Below are 24712 nucleotides of genomic sequence, written 5' to 3'. Positions count from 1 at the left end.
CTCTGTCCTCTTTCCCTCCTGCCTGGCTTTCTTATTGTCCCTACCTGGTTTGGTTATCCTTTGCCATACGCCCCTATGGTGTATTTAGTTTATTATTCATTGATATGTCCTACCAATTGTTTTGGTTTCATCTATGCTTAATCCCTCGAGTTGATTTTATTTTAATTTTGATATTATGTATTTTGCTATATTCACAGTTCTGCTTGTTCTATTACCATCCCTTTATGGGATTGTTTACCATGTATTGATTAATAATTTTATCTTGTGGATTACTTACCTTCGGGTTACTTTATTATTGTTTTCAGTGGATATTATCCACTCATAACCATGTTTATCACTCGCCTATGGAATTCCTATCCCTCCTGTTTGTTATTAAATGCCACCATGTATTACTATTTTTTGTGTTATTTTCTCCCCAGGTAGTTAGCCATATTGGGTCCCTATTCTCTGATAGTATTTCACTGGGCGGCACAGGTCAGAGCCCAGAAAAGGGATTTTGACGTAGGAAAAATCTATTTCTGGGCAAGAGACCTGTGCCGCCCAGTGAACCCACCCATCCCTCCCTTCTGGGCCCCAATCTGGGGTGCTATAGGAGTGACGTCACTAGCGTGGGTGGGCTCGTTCGTAGTAGCGATTGGAGTTAGGTTGTTGAACAGCTCCTCGCTGTTCGGGGATGTTGACAGGAGTTATCTAAATGGTGCGAGACCTCTGGTTGTGATTTATCACGCCCCAGTTATTATACCGACACCTTAATAGGTGAGCGAGCTGGGTTCAACCTAGCATTCCTATACAATTTTTTCTCTGGTAAAATTCATAGCAGTTATTACCTTAGAAATGATGTAAAAGGAGCATTTCACTGGGCGGCACAGGTCTCTCGCCCAAAAATAGATTTTTCCTACGTCAAAATCCCTTTATTATATAGAGATGGTCTGTCCTTACAGGACATAGCATCAAATCCTCTAAGCTAAGTCATCAGTCACCTCCATGAGTGATAAAAAAAGAGAAAGCGAGTCAAATTGGTTTTCACAAAAAGGTGGATTTTGAGTCTTGCAGGAAGCTATGATCATGGTCATGGCAATCCCATGAATATCATGAGCCCTGGAAGACACTTCTGCCAAGAGTTTAAAAGCTCTCATAAAGGTCCCACTGCCCATTTCTACCGAGTGGTTATTGCAAAAGTTAAAATTGTGGCAACACCATGAATGTCATGGGCTTTGAAAGGGCACCAATGGTTCTCCCAAAGATATAAGCCGTCATAATCGATTCTCGTAACCAGAAAGGGATTGAAATCTTGGACCCTGCGTTCTTGTTTCCACTAGTCCTAACAAACAAAATTGGAAATGATGGGTGGTAGGGAACAGTCCTCTTAAGGTATAAGGTAACTGCCATTACAGGTCAAAGTAACAAACTGTCAGGATCATTGGTTACCTCATTTAATGTCAATATTGTAAAGGAGTCACATCTAGTATTATTAATAGCAAGATTTTGGAACTTTCGCTACAAATTCTGATACGTAAGTAAATGAGAGATCCTTCCACCACCTGGAGGGTGAAACAAAATAAAACAGGTCATGTAGCTTGCTCAATCTTTTTGATGAGGCTAGAACTAATAGGAAGATCGTGTTTAATATTAGATGTCGATCTAAAGTCTTGCTAAGGAGCAAACAGGGTCATAATAGTTCTTGCAGAAGCCCTATTTGCCGCAATACCACGTATATCATATGCTTTGGGAGGGGCAACAGTATACGCTTCTCCCGAAGATGAATATGCTCTTATAACTATCAAGAATTGTGATCTGGAATGGTAAAAAGTTCTGTAGATGACACCAGTCCAGAGGTGTAACCAATTTTCCTAGAATACCTCTATGGAGGACTTGAGGGATCTGAAAGTTACTTCAGAGTCAAGTCTCAAACTGCTGCCTGGGACTTCCTTACATACAGTTATCGTACCAAAAGTGGCCATTCTAGAAGCTCCCTTGGAACTTCTATGATTACATCTGGAAAGTTCGGGTACCACTCTATCTACTTAAAGCAATTCTTATCCCAAGGTCTTGTGGCATTACGATCTTGCTTAGGATCTTTAAGATTAGGCAGAACGACGGGAAAGTCTTAAATGTCCATCCTGTTCCACGAGAGATGGACTACATCTGAAATGGAACTGGCAGATAATAGGCTGCCATTTCAAGTCAGGTAATCAGCAAACCTATTAATAGTTGAGAAACTCTAAAACATGGGAGTTTTCTCAGTACTTAATGCAAAAAGACAAATCTGAACCAGCTATCATCTTAGTTAGCTCAGATTGTCTACCGTCACTTTCCTTTTCCCCAGGATCCAGAAGGCTGTGAAGTGAACGACATTCACTTGGGTCCAACGTTGCATCCCTACCACCAGTCAGCAAATGAGATGAGACATAGAGTATCCTTGCTTCTAGACATACATCTCTACAGTTGCGTTGTTGCTCATCAACATTACTGAGAGTCTAATGACGGTTGCTGTAAAGTGGGGTAACGCTAGATAGGCCACTTTTATTTTAAAATAGTTTATGTGGAACATCTTGCCTCCATGTGACCAAGACCCTGACAATTGTTCCTTCCAAAGGGGACAATCCACATTCGGTGTAACAGGAGGAAAATGACTGGTATGGCTCCGCTGCCTGTTCCTCTTAAAACTCTGTGCTTGCCAAGGGTTAATTTTTAAAATCGCCCATGCCTACTTTTAACTGATCTAAGGACAAGCATAGCAGAAAATAAATTAGTAGTTCCTTTTATAGATAGACCTGAAAGGTATAGGATAGTCTCATAGACGACGGAAAACTCATTCCCGTTATGTCATTATGAGTTGTTGCTGCTCGTGAGCTTGTGAGCGAGATGGGATGGTAGCACATCTATTTAGTGTGTCTACTTGATGACGCAAATATTTTATTGCGTGCTCCCTCACTGATGTGTATAAAAAGCACCCCTGCTTGTACGTGAAAGCAAACATGGGACTCGTTCATGAGGCTCTAGGTAAGAGCTAACAATACACTCGCATTAGGACAATACGACCAGGTCTGTAATTCCTGGTGAGGTCTATCTGAAAAATCTAAAAAAGAAGTGGTCTTCCTTGGATAGAAGCTAGCTGTTTTCTTTTGAGGGGAAAACTTAACTTTTGGATCTCTTGGAGCCAAAGGAAGATCAGAATCATCGTGAGTGTGGATAGGTGGATAGTAAGATCCTTCTAATAATGCCATTATATAAACGTGTTGAAGTAGGCTGATCTGTCACCTATCGATGTAGGTTTTGCTTAGGGGTATACTTAGGTGATGCTTTAAAACTTCTAACAGGGGGTGTTTTCTTGCATCATGGAGGAGAAAAACTCCTTGATCTGTAAAATTTGAACAAAAATACGATCTCCCGAGTAAATTGGTCATGTTACATTCTGTTAAAATAGATTCTTAATATTACTTAAGTAAAAAAGGTTTTAACCTCTTTCATAGCCAAGAAATAATGAAAATTATATTTTTGCAAGTTACAATTATTTCTGAAATAATTGGGGTTTTTCCCAAACTTTCCACTTGAAAATTATGTACATTCTTGATATGGATAATGATGAGCTAGGCTAAATACCTGTCGTTTAACACCCACGAGACATAAATTTGAAAGGCGGGTGTTACGTACGTAGCTGAAATTGATACGCTGATCTGCACAGGTTACATATAATTGATTATTAGTAGTTTTAGGTTAATATCTCCATTATTACTCCCTACTAGTTTTCCTTTAATTAAATTGCAAGTTCAATGTAGAGCCTTTCTACATAATATGAACACTCTCTATTGTGTATTATTGCCCTCTCTAGATTATTTCTAGATTTTCCTTTATTATCCAAAAGTTAGTCTATTTTCTTGGTGTTAGTGCAGCCATTTTTTTATCCTAACTTTTATAAATTATTGCATATTCAATTTACATAAAATCAATGCTAATTTATTCCAAATTTACTGATAATTCAGGGGAAAGCAAAAGCAGATAGATATACAACATTTTCTGATAATTCAAAACTATTCAACACACTGGTGCTCAACACAAAAAACCTCTGAATGTATGTGAAATATGCTTTGTTCATTTACACAACACAAACAAAAACAAGCCTTGGATATATATATATATATATATATATATATATATATATATATATATATATATATATACAGTATTAATGTATGTATGTATATTTGTATATTTGTATATTTGTGTATATATATATATATATATATATATATATATATATATATATATATATATATATATATATATATATATATATATATATATATATATATATGTATGTATATATATACATGTGTATATATATATATATATATATATATATATATAAATATCACCCACGAATGGCATTTAATACCGAATTCTATCTTGGGAATATACATCCACTTGGAATTCATTTTATGGTAACAGCTTCTGGCTGGGTGGAGATACAAACCCCCACCTGTTCGGCTGGAAACCATGCCTGCAGGGACCATACCGACTGAGCTCAGTCGGTATGGTCCCTGCAGGCATGGTTTCCAGCCGAACAGGTGGGGGTTCGAATCTCCACTCGGCCAGAAGCTGTTAACATAAAATGAATTCCAAGTGGATGTATATTCCCAAGATAGAATTCGGTATTAAATGCCATTCGTGGGTGATATTTACATTGATTGAAATCACGTGTGCTTGTGATATATATATATATATATATATATATATATATATATATATGTATATATATATATATATATATATATATATATATATATATATATATATATATATATATATATATACATATATATACATATAAATGTGTACATATTTATATACATACAAATATATATACATATATATATATATATATATATATATATATATATATATATATATATAGTGGAACCTCTACATACAATTGCCTTTACATACAATTTTTCCACCATCCAACGTAAAATTTGATCGAATTCTCGTCTTGACACCCGATGTCATGCTCCAACATCCGACAGAGACCATACGCGGTCATAGTTTCTTGCTTACGCCGGTAGACGGCAGCACGTCAGAGGGATGCCAGTGAGCATCGCTTTGGTCAGTTCTCTGTTCTCATGCACATCGCGTGGTTGTACCCTGTTCAGTCCGTTATTAACAGTGCTTGTTATCTTCCTTTTTTCACATTTCATTTTTGATTTTACATATAATGATGGGTCCTAAGAAGCTTGGTTTCGGTACAGGTATTAGTAGTTGTGAGAAAAGGAAGAATGCAATGCTTCCATTAAAATTGAACCAAGAAATTATAGAACAACATGAGTGCAGTGTGTGTGTGAGTAATCTGGCTAAACAATATGGCCAGAATATGTCTACGATCTCGACGATCATCAAGCAGAAGGCAGCCCTTAAAGCAGTCAAACCATCGAAAGGGATCACCATTATTTCAAAACGTCGCATCCCTACCCTGGAAGAGATAGAATGCCTTTTGATAATATGGATAAAGGACAAAGAGATTATTGGCGATACGATCACTGAAACGATCATTTGCGAGAAGGCCAGCGCTTTCTATTGTGACTTGAAGGCGGCGGGCTCTGGGGGTGACGCGGGAGAGAGTTCAACCAATCCTACGACAGAGGAATTAAAGGCGTCCTCGTAGGAGGAATTAAAGGCGTCTCGCGGTTGGTTCGAGAGGCTTCAAGTTCGGACACCAAGGCTGCTAATGATTTTGTTAAGAAGTTCGAAAACATCGTGGAGGATGAAGGCTACGCAGAGCAGCAAGTTTTCAATTGTAATGAAACCGGTCAGTTTTGGAAAACGATCCCTAGTCGAACATACATCAGTGCCGAAGAGAAGAAAATGCCTGGACATAAGCCTATGAAGGATCGGTTGACTCTTGCCCTTTGTGTCAACACCAGCGGGGACTGCAAAATAAAGCCGTTACTGGTTTATCATTCCAAAAACCCTTGGGCATTTAAGGCACATAGAGTCAATAAGGACATACTGCGTGTTTTCTGGAGTGCTAATTCTAAGGCTTGGGTTACTACGCACGTCTTTGTTGAATGGGTAAACCAAGTTTTTGGTCCTTTTGTCAAGAACTACCTTCAGGAGAGGAATTTGCCTTTAACCCTGGATAGATATCGTTATTTCACCACCTTGGATAGGTTTCATTGAGTTGACCTCGACACGAGGTCCATAAAAATTCATACAAAATTCATTTTCAAGCCAATTTACAATAATCAAATATCAAAATGAAATTCAAAGAATAGTCTAATCTTCAAAACAAGTAAATAACGGCGAAGTCCAAAAAAATATTCATAAATGTATTAAAAAAATAAGTATGCAAAAAAAATTACTTTACAAAAATATTCACCTAAAATCTAAATATGGATATAAACTGAAACTATTCGAAGCACTTATTCTAAGATAATTGAGCACCATTTGCTGAGATCCAGGGGCGGGAGGAACCACAAGGGAACGTTCCCTGTAATGAGAAAAAAGTATATGTTTTTTTAGCCAAAATATCTATCCTCTTTTCAAAATTTATTTTGGGTAGGTAAATGACATAGTGGCTGAAATTTTTACAGGATATTGTAATATTATTGTACACCAAAAATGAATGAATACAGACTGTACAGAGAGAGCTAGGATACTGGTGTGCAGCGCTCCCAGTGTAAAGGAGTGCGGGCTATTTGACATCATTGCCCAGCTTGAATTTTATTGTAATTTTTATGAAAATTTTTATTTAATACGTATTGCATTGTTCTTGACCATCTTAATGCTGTTGCCAACTATTAGAAATCAAATTCTTAATGTTGGGTAAACACAATTTTCTTTTCCTCCTTGGTCAAGACGTAAGAAACCGCGATTAACAAGGTCTGACTGCATGTATAGAAAGGCTGGAAAACGAATCCTTCCAGTTTTCTACTGCTACGCTTACATGTCTTCCTGATTGCAAGAACGCTATTTTGTAAACCTCACAAGCGGAATTCACATCACATCTTTTTCCCCCTGTCTATATAAAGAATGGGGATCAAGCTCTATCCAGCTCAGGAAGGTGTCACATGGGCGACCTTCGACCACCACAAATTTTCATAAGCACTGTTTTAACACTTGTTTGAAATGGTCACTATCTCATTACAAAGTAATTAGGCATCCGATTGCTATGGCAACCAAAAGCAAAGTGACCATGTGAAGCTAGCATCGCCTCGCCGATGCATGGGTGGAGGCATAGTGCAATCTTACACTGCTGCCATGCCCACCAATTTTCTTCTATATGGTCGGAACAAAAGTGCACCAAGAGCTTACCAATCAAAATGATAAGAAATTTCTATTCCTATAGGACCCACTACCATTTAGACATGTTCCAATAGTTGGGATCTGTTCTGGTTGTTGAGGATGATGGGCTTCCTAACTTTACAAGATAAATAGAATGAAAATAGAAAATGGGATGGATCTTTAATTACAATTAACAGAGTGGCAATAAATTAGCAATGGGTTGCCACTACACCTTTTGGCATATCACATTTCATGAAGCTATGACAAAACAATTAAACTTGATAATAAAACTATATAACATACCAATTGTACCCTGCACTGAAAGTCCCCTCGATAACTGGCGATATTAGTTTTGCTGCTGTAAGTAATGAACGCTCCGCTTCCTGCTTCATGTGTCGTTCCATCTTTCTTAAGGTGTCATTTCGAATAACTTCAAGGATAAGATTTGAATGTGGGTCATCCTAGGAAGAGGGTAGGATGTATGTTAACAGAGATCAGAACTTCCTAAAATATGATTCAGTCTTCAAAGTCTAACATGGAAAAATTATTCCTCATAAGAAAAACTATTGCTATTCTCTATCAATAAAAAATGGTTCCCCCAGAAAAAAAAAAAAATTAGGAATAATTCTCTATTAGAAACACAGCAGTTACAAGAAAAAAGTATTTCAAAACTATAATTCTTTATTGTATTTTAAAACTAGAATTCTTTATTGTATTCTAAAACTACAATTCTTTATTGTATTTTAAAACTAAAATTCATTATTTTCTTACCTTCAAACTATTCAATTTTAAAAGCAAAAGCTTCACAACTTCACAAAATTACTAATAATACATTTCATATCTTTGCACTATCCTTCCCCTTCAAAACTGTGCCTACTTCATATGGAAATTACCAAAAAGACTGAAGTAGACTTGAACAAGAGGACAGCCATCAACCAAAAGAACAGCTCAAGTTATATCATGAGAGCCTCATAAAAATGAGTTTAATATCCTAATCCATGAAAACTGGGAAGGAAGGAAAACATTATTCAAAATTTGAATAGAAGTACTGTACTCTATATGCACACACACATACACACACACACACACACACATATATATATATATATATATATATATATATATATATATATATATATATATATACTTACATATAGTACACATGTATATACTGTATGTGGTCTATTACTTTTTGGCGAGGACATTTTGGCATAAGTTTTTATGGCCTAAGACTATTTGGTATAGTTAAAAATGTTATTTTTGGTATTGAACTTTTTGGCGTATTTTCATAAAAAAATGGGGGGGAGTTGCTACAAGCAAGTAGTTGACTTTTTATAGGGCACTGCTTTCGAACAATCGTAGTAATTGCATCTTTATTCATTTTTATTTATCTATCTTTTTCAGGTTATTTGAATTTAAAACTAATAGACACTGGTTATTTGGCCATTTAACCATTAGATGATTAGATGACTTGCAATGAACATAAACATGATAGGATTATCAAATGAAATAGGATTATAAAATAAATTGACATTAATAAATTTATTGTTAAACCTTCACTTACTCCTGTTTCTTTTTCATTTTGTCGCAAGTAATTGACTTGCTATGAATATACAGTAAATTTAATTGAAACACTAAAATATAAATCAACACTTAATTCAATTTGGAATTGTGAGTTATGACTCGCAGGTATTCTAGTAGTTTTCTTACGTCATAATTAGATACTATTCCCCATATTCTTTCATCTGTCTGTAAATATTTTTTCAGCTTTTATTGTGGGGAATGACCAGCTATCAAATGCTCATAAAATGCACCTCTTTCTCTGCGCTCTCTTAATTCTGTCAATGAAGTGCCAAATTGTAGGATGATGCACTTGTAATTCAGCAAAAACCCATCAGTGGGCTGCCTCGGCGTGGTTGTTTGTTTTGTCCTCTTGGTTTAAAGTTCACGGATAAAGATTTGACACATCTATTTTCTGTTTGCCCTGCCTAGGTAACTGTCCTTGTACCAATTTAACAATTCCTGAAGATCATCTGGTAAAAACTATGAAAAAGCTAAAACATAAATGTCCACGTTTGCCACGGGCACAAAACACAGAGCCAGTATCATTTCAGTTTTCAGAGCAAAATCTGCATCATTATCGTAACAATGTGTCATTTCTAGACTCCTGAGATGCTTTTATACGTTATGGCTTAAATGATAAAAGCATCCTTTTTACTTCTGTGTTTGGAAAACTTCTTTCCCTCTTCAGATTGGACCAATTTTGAAATCACACAATAAACTTTTAGAAGTAATATCTGGAGAGGGAAGTTTTAACTTTTAAAATAACTTTATATTATCTTTTGTTTATTGGATAATAGTGTGTAAATAATAAGATGAACTCCAAATTTCTTGGCCAATAAAACGTATACATGTGAAATCAATGGCAGTGCCAGATTAAAAGTCCCATCAGCATACCACGTGTCAGATTCTTCCAAAAACTAAAATTCTGTCAGTTGATGGGGTGCAGTCAGCAATCAATAACTCTTCTTCACTTCCATCATAGGCTTTGTAAATAGGTAATTTTCTGGAATTCGAACATCAAAGTGATTTGATGAATTTTCAGAAACCTGCTGCATTTCATTACGCTTTCTTGTTAGAGCACTAGGCTGCCTGAGATGCATTTACTAAACATGGTTGAAATCAGGCGAAGTACTCTCTAAGGTTTCTGTTTAAATGTTTAAAACCTGTCCATGAATGGCAGAAGCAAGGGACTGTGACCCTGCCTAGAAAGTAGGACAATGCCCTAGAGACTGACCATATATACATATGATCAGCGCCCAAGCCCCTCTCCATCCGAGCTAGGACCATGATGGGCCAGGCAATGGTTGCTGATGACTCAGCAGACAGACCTATAAGCTCTCCCAAAACCCCCATCCTTAGCTCACAAGGATGGTGAGGTTTCAAACACAAAAGGAACCAACGAGTTTGAACGGGACTCGAACCCGAGTCTGGAGATCACCAGTCAAGGATGTAACCACATATGCCACCACTACACATTAGTTACTCTGCATTATACACTAATATCAATCTCAGCCACGTCAATTGATACAGCTAACAGACTGTATCAATGCTGGTTAATCACACTGATTACTTCATTTATTGCATGGATTCTTCCTTCACACACATTCTTGGATTCACATCTGCAAAAAATGATGGAATTATCACGTGCAGAGCGTGTGTCAAATATGTAAATACTGTACATCTGTTATACTGTATATCAAAACTGTTCATTAATTGTTTTACTGATAACCCATAAGGTTGGGGAGATTTTGGGTGCAACTCAAAATATCTCAAATGCCTTACAAGTTTTGCAATTTGAAAGGCTAAAGAATGAGGAACTTTTGTTAACCTAAACAGATACTGAACAATAGAAGACCTGTGGTAAAGGTCTAAAGGTAAATCTTCAGCGTCAACAATGAGGCCTGGGATGGGTAAAGTTCTAAAAACTCATGTGGCCAAACTGATAACATTATGGTGTTTAGAATAAAAAAATATTTAATAAGTTTGGTGTGGCTGAAGAGAATATTTCACAACCATCACTAATTTTTGAAAAAAAATTGAGGCCTTGTACAATTTTAAAATAGGCTTGTGGTATGCCTCCCATGATGTATGGGAAAAAACCTTCAAGATATTTTACTTTTAAGACTTTCATGTGAAGATCCCATGTCAGCCTGCAGTCAAATAAATATCAACCCTAGAAACCTAGCTTCACTTACACATTGAATCTGTTGGCCTTTGATGTACAAATCCGGGTCTGAATGTACTCCCCAGTTCATGCCACGCAACTACATAATCAAATTCTCTTTCAGTAAAAAAAAAAATAAATAAAGCATTATAAGATTCCTCCTTTTCTATGTTAAAATTCAACAGTTTTCATTCTTCAATGCTTTTATACTGATCATTCACCTTCAACACTGGTGGTTGGTTAGGGGTAAACTTGCCAGCTATTTTTTTTCTTGCCTCCATACAGATGGTGGTGGTGTTCTTCTGTTGAAGAAACAAAAGAGATCTAAGAATAGCACCTAGCTTCTTTCATTGCACGACAGAACTGTGCTCTCCTCTGTACAGTGTCTATGCAATCGAGCCAAAGATTTACTTGTAGCTCTGTGCAGGGCAGTTAGTTCTGAAAACCACCAAAGGACTGGTCACCATTTGAATAACCCTGTGGTTTTGGGGAATTGAATTGACTCCTGCTGTATGCAAGGCTCCATTAACTAACCTTATAGCATCATCTACACTTTCAAACTCTTTTGCATTTCCTTCAATTTCGTTTAGCTCCTGAAATCTATTCCAATGCACCTTATCAAGGTTCCATCATGGAGATCTCTGTAAGGGTGGATTATTGTTAGTTTCTATAATAATTTGTGCATGATCACTAGTATGACAATCATCTAATGTTCTCCATCAAAATAAAGGTCAATACCTGACTAGGTACCTGTCTGAAGATGAAAATGCATGTGCTCTCCTGTATTAAGGTGTCATACTTCTTCATTTTCCTTAATTGAAGATATAAGGTTGCCTCTTTTGTTTGCTAAAACATCATCCCATAAAAGGATGTCTACATTTCAAATCTTCTAAAAATAGAAAAGGTTAAGGGAGTTGTTGAATCATCTCCACTAAATTACCATAAAAGATTTTGTCATTTGGAGATAAGTATAAAAAGTAAATGGTGTATTTTTTCCCTATAATCAATTTGTACAACCACTGCTTGCAGAGGGGTATGAATAGAAAAAGATATTTGGGATACATCTCGACACACGTATTAAGATTTTCGCCATGGCTTCCTGCTTGTTGATCATATAGCGTTCTATTAACATATTCTTGAAGACAAGGAGTATCATCGTCAAACTTGCTCTAATGAAGACATAAAATTATGGCAGATTGTTCATAAATAAGGAGCTTACGTTCTTCATATTTGGCACTTAGACCCTGACAATTCCATTGCAAAATGGAGGAAAAACTATGGTTTATTTCTTTATTTCTAGAAGACACGTTGAAAAAAATCCTCCCATTAGCAATTTTGGATCAGACATGATTTCCCATTGGCTTCTTTAGAGGTGGTCTTGATAAATTGGGTTTTGTATTGGTATCTTTTTTGTGTCTTTTAGATCTAATTGTTGAGGAGTGGATCTCAACATGAATTTTTTATTGTTTTCTTGTTGAACTAAAATATCAGCAGACAAAACATCATATCTATTTGATGTCATCACTTTCATGTTCTTTATGGAAGGTGGTGAGAGATGGAAATATATATATATATATATATATATATATATATATATATATATATATATATATATATATATATATATATACATCTCTCTCTCTCTCTCTCTCTCTCTCTCTCTCTCTCTCTCTCTCTCTCTCTCTCTCTCTCTCTCTCTCTCTCTCTCTCATCCAATTTAGAGGTGGTGGGCTATCAGGTTTTAGTACCTTCCCACTACAGGTGTAACTGATAACTCTGTCTTAAGTCAAACCTCCATTAAATCAGGCAAGAATAGGTTTGTACTATGGTTTGTAATGGGGGACAAAGGTTAAATAGAGGTGGGCAATGGCTTATTATTAATACACAGCAGCAAAGCCTCAGGAGGCAATATTCTTGCCTCATCGTGCAACATTTTATCGGAAGATGGCGTATTTCTCTTTCGAGAGCTACTGACAGTACTGGGTGGGTTAAATGTCTCTTGTGGCAAATTTTCTTTTGATTTCAATGCTTTTTTATAACTTATTAATTTATTCAATAGCCCCCTGGCATGCCCCACACTCATGTTTAACACTGGATGTATTAAGGGAAGTTTCTTATAACTCAAATAGCTAGTAGCTTTTATCAGTATATTTATGATTCAAGTTGAATTTCAAACACCTGACCTCAAGGGTAAAGTTTTGCCATGGTAAAGTTTGGAGTAGGGGCTATATATTTTTTCTTTTTGTGCAAACTTTAGATTCCCCAAATCTAAAACAATTAAAACACTGCAGTGCCTTCTGTTTAAAAGGTTATATTTTAATCCTTTCTTTTTCAATATCTATGTGGAAAGGTACATCAGCATCCCAGAAAGTCTGGGCTTTATGCACTTTCCATACTGTTAAAGAACACATGGCCAGTATCTCCTCTTCCATAAATTCATACATGTTTCTATTGAACATGACTCCCCTTCCATGCTAAAATTTAGATGGGGTTTGACTTCTAATTTTATATCATTGCTATTTGTCTCTAAGGGGACCGTCCGCCATGGTATTTTGACATACCAACTTTCAGAAATTGAAAATTGTTTTATTGCTTTTATGTATGCAAAAACATATCACACAAGCTCTCCAGAAGTTTCAGCCAATTATTTATACAAATAATGAAGATATAGCGGTCTTTAAATGGTGACGTCATCCTTACTGCGTCGTCTGCATGACTGAGTTTGACAGAATCGTCTTTGTGTGTTTATTTTTGCATATATATACATATGGCAATTTTTTTCACTTATGTTTTGAAACCTCGTACGTCTGGCAGAAATGGAAGGCATTGGTAAAGGGTAGGTGAACAAAAACTACAAGCTACGAGAACAGCAGCCAGAGTTCCCAAAGACGTATAGAAGTTATAATGGATGTGTTTGTTTACTTGCAGTTTGTATGTACATTGTGTTTTCACAACATCCTCGGGAACTTTATAGCATGGCCAATGTTACCTAAGGTCATAGAATGAACAAAAAGTAAGAAGAGAGCAAGAAAAAAGAACCAAGAACAGAAGGAAACATGAAAAAGAGTACAAAGCTGAAACATGCTAACTAAAACTCTGGCAACAATGAGAGGCCGCTGGCAACTCATGACACCCTGACGCAAAGTGTAATAGTAAACTTAGGGTTTAAATACCTCGTATAGGGTGCATTTATGTAGGAATAAACAATAAAAGTACATAGTGAGGTTATCATAATAATTTTATCTTGATTTCTTAAGAAAAGAAGTGGAAATTTGTTGCAAATCTTTGGGACCTCATAACTCAAAAACATACTTATTCACACTTAGGTATATTTTTCTCACTTATTTATTGTTCGATTTTAGACACAAAGATATCATTGAAAAGAAGAATAAAAATCACACAATTTTGTGTACCAAAATTTTGGTTTTCCTTTCTCTTTTTTTCATGAATATTTTACACCTAGAAGAAGAAAATTAAGAAAAAATTCATTAAAAAAAGAAAAAGGAAAATAAAAAATCTGTCACACAGAATTATTCGATTCATAAAGAAGTTTTTATGGTATGATTTTCAAAACAATTGGTGCCATATTAGTGGGAAAAAATGTAACTAAAATATTTTTTAAATCATAATTTTTGCTAATATATCAACATTTTTTAGAGCAAATGACTTGAAATTTTATATGATGAAGGTATCATATATGTCTAAAACATATATAGAAATTGTGTATTTTGAATAATTAGAAAAACAACATCCATGGCATGGCTGATGGTCCCCTTAAATTAGATAGTATAATAGATTGTGGGTATGATTTGGCATTTATAAGAAAACTGTTTTTTTCCAAAATGAGATATATCTCCAGGTGCGATGGTTCCTACTTTCTTCTGAAGAAATTTGCAAATTCTAAAGTAATTTTCTGTACTCCCTTTAGCTTGAGCAAGAAGCCACATTAGTATGTTTTGACTTTCTGTGAGAAGGCATAACTACATATGTATCTCTATCAATCCAGTCTGCAGGTTTTACACATCTAAATCCTTTGGTACCCCCATTGCACAGAGCACCCCTGATATTCAAATTATTAATTTTAACATTGCATTAAATGCCTCATCGGGATTATCAAAGGATATCCAAGAATCCTACTTTTCATCTTCAAGTTTCATTCTAAATTCTTTTATTAACCAGTAACATTCAAATCCTTTACATATCACATCATAATCTGTCTAATGGAATTTGGGTAACATGCAGGATTCTCAGTTTTCTTGTATTGCCTAAATTACTCGATTTAAGAATATTGGAAGAATGCTCTTTTCTAGTTCCTAGATCAACGGAATTTTCTTTAAAAGAAATGCCAGAGGTCGGCTTTAATGGAAGAATGGACACAAAATGATACGGTAATTAAAGAAGTAAATACTCATTTGCAAGACTGTTGCTGTGGTTGTAGTAGTAGCTAAATCTAAGACATCTTTAATATGCCAAGAGGAAGATACCATGGCACCGCCAAGAGTTGTGATAAATTAATGTATTTCCGATATATATCAAAGCATCCATGACCCATGCATGTAGCATGAGGAGGTTCAACATGACGAAAAACAGATGAGGTCAGTGCCGCTCCACCTTGTTCAACTGACCTTGAGCATTTAATTATTCAAAATATATAGTGAATGAGCCTATGGGTGGGAGACAGGAGAATTTCCTGTTAGGAGATGGATAGTGAACCAGGATAAGGCAGGATCTTCATCTTTGGCAGAGAATCTTGGTTGCAGCATCTTTTATTGGTATATGAATGGTGTTTTAAATATGGCACCAGAATTTTTTCATCAAACATTTTACATTCTAGCTAAAAAAAATATGTTGGAGTACATCCTATCTTTTACGAACTTTTGCTAAATAAAGAGCATGCTACATATGTGAAAATGTTTGAAATGCTAATGTCTTTAGTGCCCAATTTAAATCCTCATTATATTCATTGTGATTTTGGGCAAGCAGTGATCAATACAGTATGAGAATGTTTCACAAGATCTACAGTCAAAGAATGATTCTTCAAACGTAATAAAATTATAACAATATTTTCAAAAATTAAGTCCTGTTTGATTTTGATAATTTTGAACAAAATTATTTTTTCTTATTCTTGTGATTTTTGTTTTCATCTTTAATTGTAAATCATTTGGCGCCGAACTGATATCTGTAGCAAATTGTTACTGCTGGCCAATTGATGGCAGCGAATTGTCGATGATGAATTGTCAGCGGCTACAATACCAATTTATTTTAGTATACTAACTGCAGTGATATCCCCATTTTCTATGATTTCCTGAGAAACCGATTATAAAACGGAAAATCTATTTTTGGGCGAGATAGCCATGTCATCCTGATAGAAGGTTCCTATAAGTAGCTTCCTAGGGTATATTTGACTACAGTGATATTCCCAGAGAATTTACCTTTAGATCTCCAGAATTCTAACTCCTGGCGCGAATATAATTAAAATTTCTCCTAAGTACATAGCATAAATCAGGAGACGTATATCTTGATACGACACAGCAATCTTCACCCCGAATAGCGTTTTCGCTTCGAGAGGGAAAGTGGCAAATTTTGAATGGGAGCCGATATCAAGGTTACCCTTCCTCCCTTACTACTTTGAGTATCCAGATGGCGCTGTACGTCGTGGCAATGTTTATTCCTATAAGTGTAGCGGGCTCTCTCTCATTACGCTTTGGTTTTTTTGTGGATATCATGCAATCTCCAGCCTCTTCTGCCTCTGGAAAGTTGAGTATTTGATCTTTACATTGTATAAATTTTAGCTCCTGCCTCACACTGAAATTAGGTTAAACTAAGTGACGGAGCGTTGCCTTAACCAGAGGCCCCATGGGCGCTGTCGTTCATAACGCATGAGTTATTTAGTTAGCCTGAACGACTTTCCCGGTATTAATAGCATGAATATTTCGAACCTATTCAGTCTTCATTGCTAGGAAGTTATTTGTATTATGGCGATTGTATTCTTGATAGTTTCGGCGATTTAGGTAACCTAAACCTTGCTTGTGCTAGGCTTCCTAGCCTATGCGTTTTAGTTTACTTTCATGCATGATATAATAGACATTCCTAGTGTAATAACAATTAAAAATGAAACTATTTATACAATTTATACATGTAAGATATTTGATTGCATATATATTCCTTTTCCTCTGCGATTGTATACGAGAGAGTTTCGGCGATTAAGGTAGTCGATCTCACCCACCACTAGGCTAGTAGCCTAGTGGCTTTAGTATACTTTCATACATGTTCCCGGTTTACCCTCGGGTATCGTTTTATCAATTCAGGCGGAGATTGATATCTCCTAGAATTATTATATAAACCAATACTCGTCTCCAGTGGAGATTTAAGGGTAATCCCTTCTTCCCTCTGAGTGTAGCCTTAGGCTACAACTCTAGCCTAGTCTTGCCATCGAGTAGACACTCCGGCTTGATTGGGTTAGCGTTTTCTGTCTGTCTCTTCCCTTGGCCGGCAGATAGCAGGCTTTCGGTTTCGGTCAGAACCTCAGAGTAAATAGTCTTTTGCCGGTGGCCGGCCGGCAGGGTGAATAGTCATTCCCCTGCCGGGCTAGCTGCCGGCATAGGAGGCTAGACCTCCCTAGGCCGCAATTGAAGTGGTTGCATGATGCCGCCACCTTCTCCCTGCGGTCTAGAAGACTAGTCCTGTGCTCGCAGACCCTAGGCTGAAGAATAAACATTCTTCTGCCGCCTAGGATGGCGCCGGGACTGGAACTCTGTTTCTACTATGTTGAGAGGCAGTGAAAATTCTGCTGCCGGCCCCTTAACTATATTGGCAGACCCTAGATTGGAGAATAGATATTCTCCTGCCGCCTAGGACGGCGCCGATATTGGAACAGAGTTTCTTAGGGGTGTGGTAAGACCGGCAACCCTGCCGGCTCCTTCCACACCTCATACAGGACCCTTTTCCTTTCCCCCTCTGTCCTTTAGTGATGGCCTAGCTATCGCAACCCTTTGGCCGTCGTCCTACAATCTCGCCGCTTGCCGGCGGGTTGTGGTACCGGCTGGGGCTCCTACTTGTAGCAGCTTAGTCGCTCAGCCTTCCCTTATGGACGCAAGGCTCCGGGAAAAGCTGTGCCGGCTGGGCAGGCTGCCAGCGGGAGACCCCTATACTGTAGAGCGTTCTTCAGTCCTCTCTTGGACTGCCATCCACATACCAGTGACCGGCAGAGACCGGCAATGGTTTGTGTTTGGGTGGAAGCCTGAATGACACATTCTCCCCTTTCCATTTGAACCCTCATTCTGGAGGAAGGCAGTGTACCAACCGTGTGTCCCAATATTGTACATAATTCCTTTTGCATATATTATGCTTGTATCTTCGCTCTTCCCTCGCACTAAACGAACATGAAAATTCATGTCTGCTGTTTCCTCTGTAACATTGTCTGTCTTGTTAACTTGTTATGTCCTGTTGCCTTGAGGTTTTGTATATAAAGGAGAGTGTTCTATAACAATATAACTCAGTTGATTGCATCCTGTCTTTGAGTTCACAACCCTCACTCGGCACCGTCACATTGGTGACCCCGGAAGTCGACTCGCTCCCACTGCCTTCCACCCCCACCTCCCTCGCCCCTCCATCGTTGGTACTATGACGGAGACGGACTCTACTACAGCAGTTGGCGCTGCGGCCGCCCCATTGAAACTTTCACCGTTAGCCACCGGAGAGGCGTTTGCTTGGTTTCAGCGCATAGAAGTCCACTTTCGTATCAGGGGCGTGACTCGCTCAACCACCAAAGCGGATTATGTTCTCGCGGCGATACCCGAGGACACCTTCCCAGAAATATCCGACTGGCTTTGTGAAGAAGGAGACACCCCAATAGCGTATGACGCCCTCAAAACATACCTTCTGCAGCAGTACTCGCCGTCACCAGCCGCCCGTATAGCAAAGCTTTTTCAGCTCTCGCAACAACCGTTGGGGGACCAAAGGGCTTCGCTTGCCCTCAGGGAAATGACAAGTATCGCTAGCCTTCAACCTGCCGCAGACGGCTCTCCTCGTGAGGTGAACCTACTTCGTGCCCTTTGGATACGCCGTTTACCCGAACCTGTACGCGCTGCCATACCTGATGTCGATAGTTTACAAATAAAGGACTTGATGACCAAAGCCGACGCCCTTATCGACAGCCACTTCAAGACCTCCATCAACGCCTCCACCCCTGACGACGAGGATGCCTATTCAACGTCAACCGAAGCTGACATGAATGCCGTAGGACATACACGCCTACCCCGTGACGTGCCGAAGCGGCAACAAAGCCGCCCACCACCCACCAATCGCTCGCGCCCCAACGAACGACTTCTACAGCCACTTACTACCTCCCATCCGCCGCAGTTTTGCTACTACCACTTCAGATTCGGGGCAACCGCGAAGAAATGTGCCAAGGATTGTCAGTGGCCAAAAAACGTGTAAGTATGCCATCGCTTGTGGCGGTGGCCTCCCGTGTTTCTAATCTTTTCTTTTTACAGGATGCAGGAACGGGCGTGCGATTTTTGGTAGACACGGGTGCTTGTCGTTCTCTTTTGCCAAGGAAACTCTTCAAGGCACGACGTAGTCTGTCTACATCTGCCGACGTCCTCTTAGTAGCTGACAACGGATCTGCGATACCCACCTACGGTTACGAGAACCTCACATTATCGTTCGGAAACGGTAAATTCAATTGGAAGTTTCTCGTTGCTGACGTCACAATGCCAATCCTCGGTGCGGATTCCCTCTCTCATTTCCACCTTCTGGTCGATGTCGCCCACCAACGATTGGTCAACGCAGACTCGTACTTGTCAACACCTCTTCAACCCGCCCCCTCTAACCTCGCTCTCCACATCAGCGCACCCACGGATGCCTACGCCCACCTCCTCACGTCGTACCTGGAAGTTTTCCGTCCAGAACTTCGCCAAACGCCCACGGTTCCTGCCAAGCACGGTATTTATCACCATATCAAGACGACGGGACCCCCAGTCTTCGCAAAATTTAGACGTCTGGCACCGGAACGATTGGCAGCTGCCAAACAGACGTTCACCGAAATGGAGAAAATGGGCCTTTGCCAAAAGGCCTCCAGCCCATGGTCGTCACCCTTACACATCGTTCTGAAGAAAGACGGCTCCCTCCGTCCGTGCGGGGATTACAGGCGCCTGAACATGCAAACAGAACCGGATCACTACCCCCTCCCAAACATTGCCGATGTGACCTCCTACTTGCACAAAGCGAAGGTTTTCTCTACGCTCGACCTCCTGAAGGAGTATTATCAGGTGCCTATAAACCCAGAAAACATCCCCAAGACCGCCATCACCACTCCGTTTGGTACATACACCTTCAATTACTCCTGTTTTGGCCTTCGTAATGCTGGGGCAACGTTTCAACGTCTCATGGATGGCATCTTAGGGGACCTCCCTTTCTGTGTATGTTATGTGGACGACATACTTGTGTTCTCCTCCTCAAAAGAGGAACACCTCCGTCACCTGCGCATCGTGCTCGACCGCCTGCAACAAAACGGCCTTGTAGTCCGGTACGACAAGTGTACCTTTGGCGCCAACGAAGTGTCGTTCTTAGGGCACCGTATCACTCCTGAAGGAGTCCATCCCCTCCCTGAGAAGGTAGCAGCCGTTCAGAATTTCCCCGCGCCCTCGACCGTCAAAGCTCTGCAGGAATTCTTGGGCATGATCAACTATTATCACCGTTTTCTGCCAGCCATTGCCGCCACTCTTGCTCCCCTCTACGCCTCCCTCAAGGGCAAGCCAAAGGACCTGAAGTGGGGTCCCCTTCAAGAAGCAGCCTTCTGCAATGCAAAGAAGGCCCTATCAACTGCTGCGGCTCTCACTTTTCCTATCCCACACACCCCTCTCCTTCTCTCCACCGATGCCAGTGACGTCGCTATTGGTGCAGTACTCAAGCAGGTGGTCAAATGCTCGCCCCGCCCATTGGCCTTCTTCAGCAGAAAACTGTCCAAGGCAGAATCGGGTTATTCTACCTTCGATCGAGAATTGCTGGCGGTGCACTTGGCTGTCCGTCACTTTCGCCATTTCTTAGAAGGTACGCCCTTCGTCATTCACACAGACCACATGCCTCTGGTGCACGCCTTCACTCGACAGTCTGACGCCTGGTCCACCCGTCAACGCCGACATCTCTCCGCCGTGGCTGAATAAAATTGCACCCTCCAATACGTCCCTGGGAAAATGAATCCCGTTGCCGATGCCCTGTCAAGAAACACGTTGGCTGCCGTTCAACTGGGATTGGATTACAACGCCCTGGCTGAAGCCCAACGACAGGATCCAGAGTATCAAGCTTGTAGGACATCCTGCACGTCCCTCCGTTGGGAAGATTTTCCCCTCAAAGACTCCAACACCACCCTCCTCTATGACGTCAGTACTGGTAGACCGCGACCTTGGATTCCTGCTCCCATGCGCCGACAGGTATCCCTCGTGCCGTTCTACTGCACAGCTGCTGAAGGCAAAGTTCATTTGGCACGGCATTTCTAAGGATGCTAAGGATTGGGTCAGCGCCTGTACTTCTTGCCAAACTTCCAAAGTACATCGACACACAGATTCAGGAGTGGGCACCTTTTCTCAACCTCAGCGTCGTTTCGCACACATTCCCGTCGACGTTGTAGGCCCCCTACCCACATCACAAGGACATCGTTACCTGTTTACCGTCATCGACCGCTCCACTCGTTGGCCTGAAGCCATTCCCATGGAAACTGCAACGTCCGCCTCATGTACATCTGCCTTACTCTCTGGATGGATTGCAAGATTTGGTATCCCTGAGCATATTACTTCTGATAGGGGAACCACTTTCACCTCTCAATTGTGGACGTCATTAGCGAATCTCCTGGGCATCACACTACATCAGACAACGGCCTACATCCCCGCTGCCAATGGAATGGTTGAACGTTTTCATCGCACCCTCAAAGCAGCTTTCATGTCCCGCTGCAAGGATTGCAACTGGTTTACTCAGCTTCCCTGGGTCCTCCTGGGACTAAGGACCACTCCTAAAGACGCCCTCGACGTCTCGGCAGCTGAAATGGTGTATGGCGACCCGTAGGTCATCCCTGCCGAATTTTTTCCTTCTACAACCTCCTCCGACGATCTCCAGCGCATACGTCACGTCGTGGGAAAATTTACTCCGTGCCGCCAGACTTACAAGCCCCCAGCGAAGCATCACATACCAACGGACTTGCACTCTGCAACGCACGTCTTCCTGCGCAACGACACTAGCAAGCCACCACTTACGCCCCCTTACACGGGCCCTTTCCTTGTGATCCGACGCAGTCCGAAAGCATTCTTACTAAACATTCGGGGCAAAGAAGATTGGGTCTCCATTGATCGTCTAAAACCTGCTTATCTTCTGCCAGATGACCCGCCTACAGTTCGCCTCTCCAGATCAGGGCTCCCTATTTAACATGTACAGTATGTCATTTTTAGGGGGGGAGCCATGTACCAACCGTGTGTCACACAATTGTACATAATTCCTTTTGCATATATTATGCTTGTATCTTCGCTCTTCCCTCGCACTAAACAAACATGAAAATTCATGTCTGCTGTTTCCTCTGTAACATTGTCTGTCTTGTTAACTTGTTATGTCCTGTTGCCTTGAGGTTTTGTATATAAAGGAGAGTGTTCTATAACAATATAACTCAGTTGATTGCATCCTGCCTTTGAGTTCACAACCCTCACTCGGCACCGTCACAGCAGTAAGACTGAGTACTTAAACCCTTATCAACTGTTAATACACATTTAATAAGGTACCCTTCACTTCTTGCTTTCTCTCTCTCTATCGGCTAGTGCCGCCGGGTACTAGCCTAGCCGGCAGGTGCCAGCCGCGGTGCCACCAGGTTGGATCGTGCCGCCAGGTGCTAGCCTAGCCGGCAACATGCAGGCTTAACTACAGTATATGATTATACAGTAGCCAGTATATTTGCAGTATAGATCATACTGCAGACATAAAACTTTAGTATAAATTATACAGTAGTTATTTTCCAACATACCCTGTGTATCCATGCACAGTCTATTGTTGAGACCAGTTATATATGGAAAGAAAAGATTTCTTTCCACATACTGATACATGATCATTTACAATTTACCCACATTATTAAAACCTTTGGAAAGTCAGTGTTAAGTTACACTTATCTATCCTTACAGGTTAGAATTTTTCCATTGGGTTTCCTGAATAGGAAAACTCTAGGTTCTAATTATGGGGGAGGTCGCAGCAATTGGCTGGACAAGAAACACAAGTATGTGTCTTTCCTAATTCCTTTCTAGCTTGTCTATCGTGAGCTATATGCAATAAATATGCAAAAATATTAATAATAATATTTTTATAGTTTGTCAGGTGAGATGAACTACCACATACTCATTTAGTTTTCCTCTCTTTACAGGAGGACCATCCCAAGTGCCTGAGAGTCTTCTGCAACGTGAGGAGCAGGGACTTCTGTGGCCACGAAGAGCGCAGAGCTCATTCTCTCTGCTCCATCTCCAAGGGACCTCTGAAATACTTGGACCCCCAGGGGTGCAATGTTTGCAAGACCTTGGTTACTGAGCCTTTCGATGACCCCAAGACAGCGGAGTCAAGGGATGCAGCACGAAGTAAGCTGTGCAGATGGGTTCGTGGCTTTCAAAAAGAATGCCACGGGGCCTTACCTTCCGAGTGAATGGATGCGGGCCTGTCTGTTCCCTAAGGCGGGTGTAGAAGCCGTTATACCCCAGCCTCAACCTGAGATCCCTTGCGTCGCAGATTTCCGTTGATATGGACGTCTCGGACGCGATGAAGGACATCCACCTAGATGAGAGGATGTCGGAGGTGTCTGAGTACACTGAGAAAGACCTTCTTGTGGGTGGTCTAGAAGATTAGTCTACCCTGGCTCACGAGACTGAAGAGGATGACATCGAATCGGAGTCCGTTTCGTCGGTTTCGGCCCCAGAACCTTTACCCTCTACGTCATCTGCTCCTCCATCAGATGACATGAGTAAGGCCTTGTATAATCTCATGGCTATGATGGAAAGTCTTCCTAAGTAAAACGAAGAAAGGGACGCTGAACTGAAGAGAAGGATGGACCATCTCGCCGCGTCCCGTGGGTCTCAGAAGACTCAACGTGAAAGATCTTCCACCTTGCTCTGATGTGAACCCTTGGAGGCATGCAGAATACATGCCAATTACCAATGGGAAGATTTTCATATCAGAAAAGCTGGGGGCTGTCGTCATAGAGGATGTCGACGTCTGGACCAGCTTTAAGTCTTGCCCAGATTGCTTCGTCCGCTTGAAGACGTTACCTTTGTCCAAGGAGGAGACAGAACCAAAGGAGGTCATAGTTCTTGACCATGAAAAAGCTCAGGCTCTGTTGTCAAGTAGCCTGAAAGGTGAGGGCTTCACTAATTCAAAAGTGCCAGCCCTTCACAAGAAACACCCCTCTTTTCTTGCTCCAGCCAATCTAGTCTTTCCCTTTACTGCAAAAGGGTTCAAGGCAGTCATGAAGGAAGTAGAGGCAGGTAAACTTTGCCCAACACTCGACGAGTGTAGACCCTTATCCCTAGCCCTGCCTACGTAAGATAAGGATAGGAAGGAAATCCACCTTACCTTCTCAGTTGGGAAGTTGGAGGCAGATATTGCTGGACGCCAGTTCAGCGAAAACCTCCCTAAGCTGTCTGACTTTCTCTTGCGGAGGGAGCAAGAGACAAAGGGGAGACTTGCCGC

The 24712-nt window shown here is 40.3% G+C and overlaps 1 protein-coding gene across 1 annotated transcript in view; it reads right to left on the bottom strand.

The window, feature by feature from the left end:
* Positions 1-24712, bottom strand: part of LOC137651331 (intraflagellar transport protein 88 homolog) — a 361406-nt gene that overhangs the window by 117288 nt on the left and 219406 nt on the right. Inside the window, exon 8 of the mRNA XM_068384619.1 lies at positions 7582-7739. Within this exon, the coding sequence (XP_068240720.1) occupies positions 7582-7739 (158 nt within the window). The remainder of the gene's footprint in view (positions 1-7581; positions 7740-24712) is intronic.

This window comes from Palaemon carinicauda, chromosome 1 (genome assembly GCF_036898095.1).
Source record: "Palaemon carinicauda isolate YSFRI2023 chromosome 1, ASM3689809v2, whole genome shotgun sequence".
Classification (NCBI taxonomy): domain Eukaryota; kingdom Metazoa; phylum Arthropoda; class Malacostraca; order Decapoda; family Palaemonidae; genus Palaemon; species Palaemon carinicauda.
This window is presented reverse-complemented; position numbering and strand designations above follow the sequence as displayed.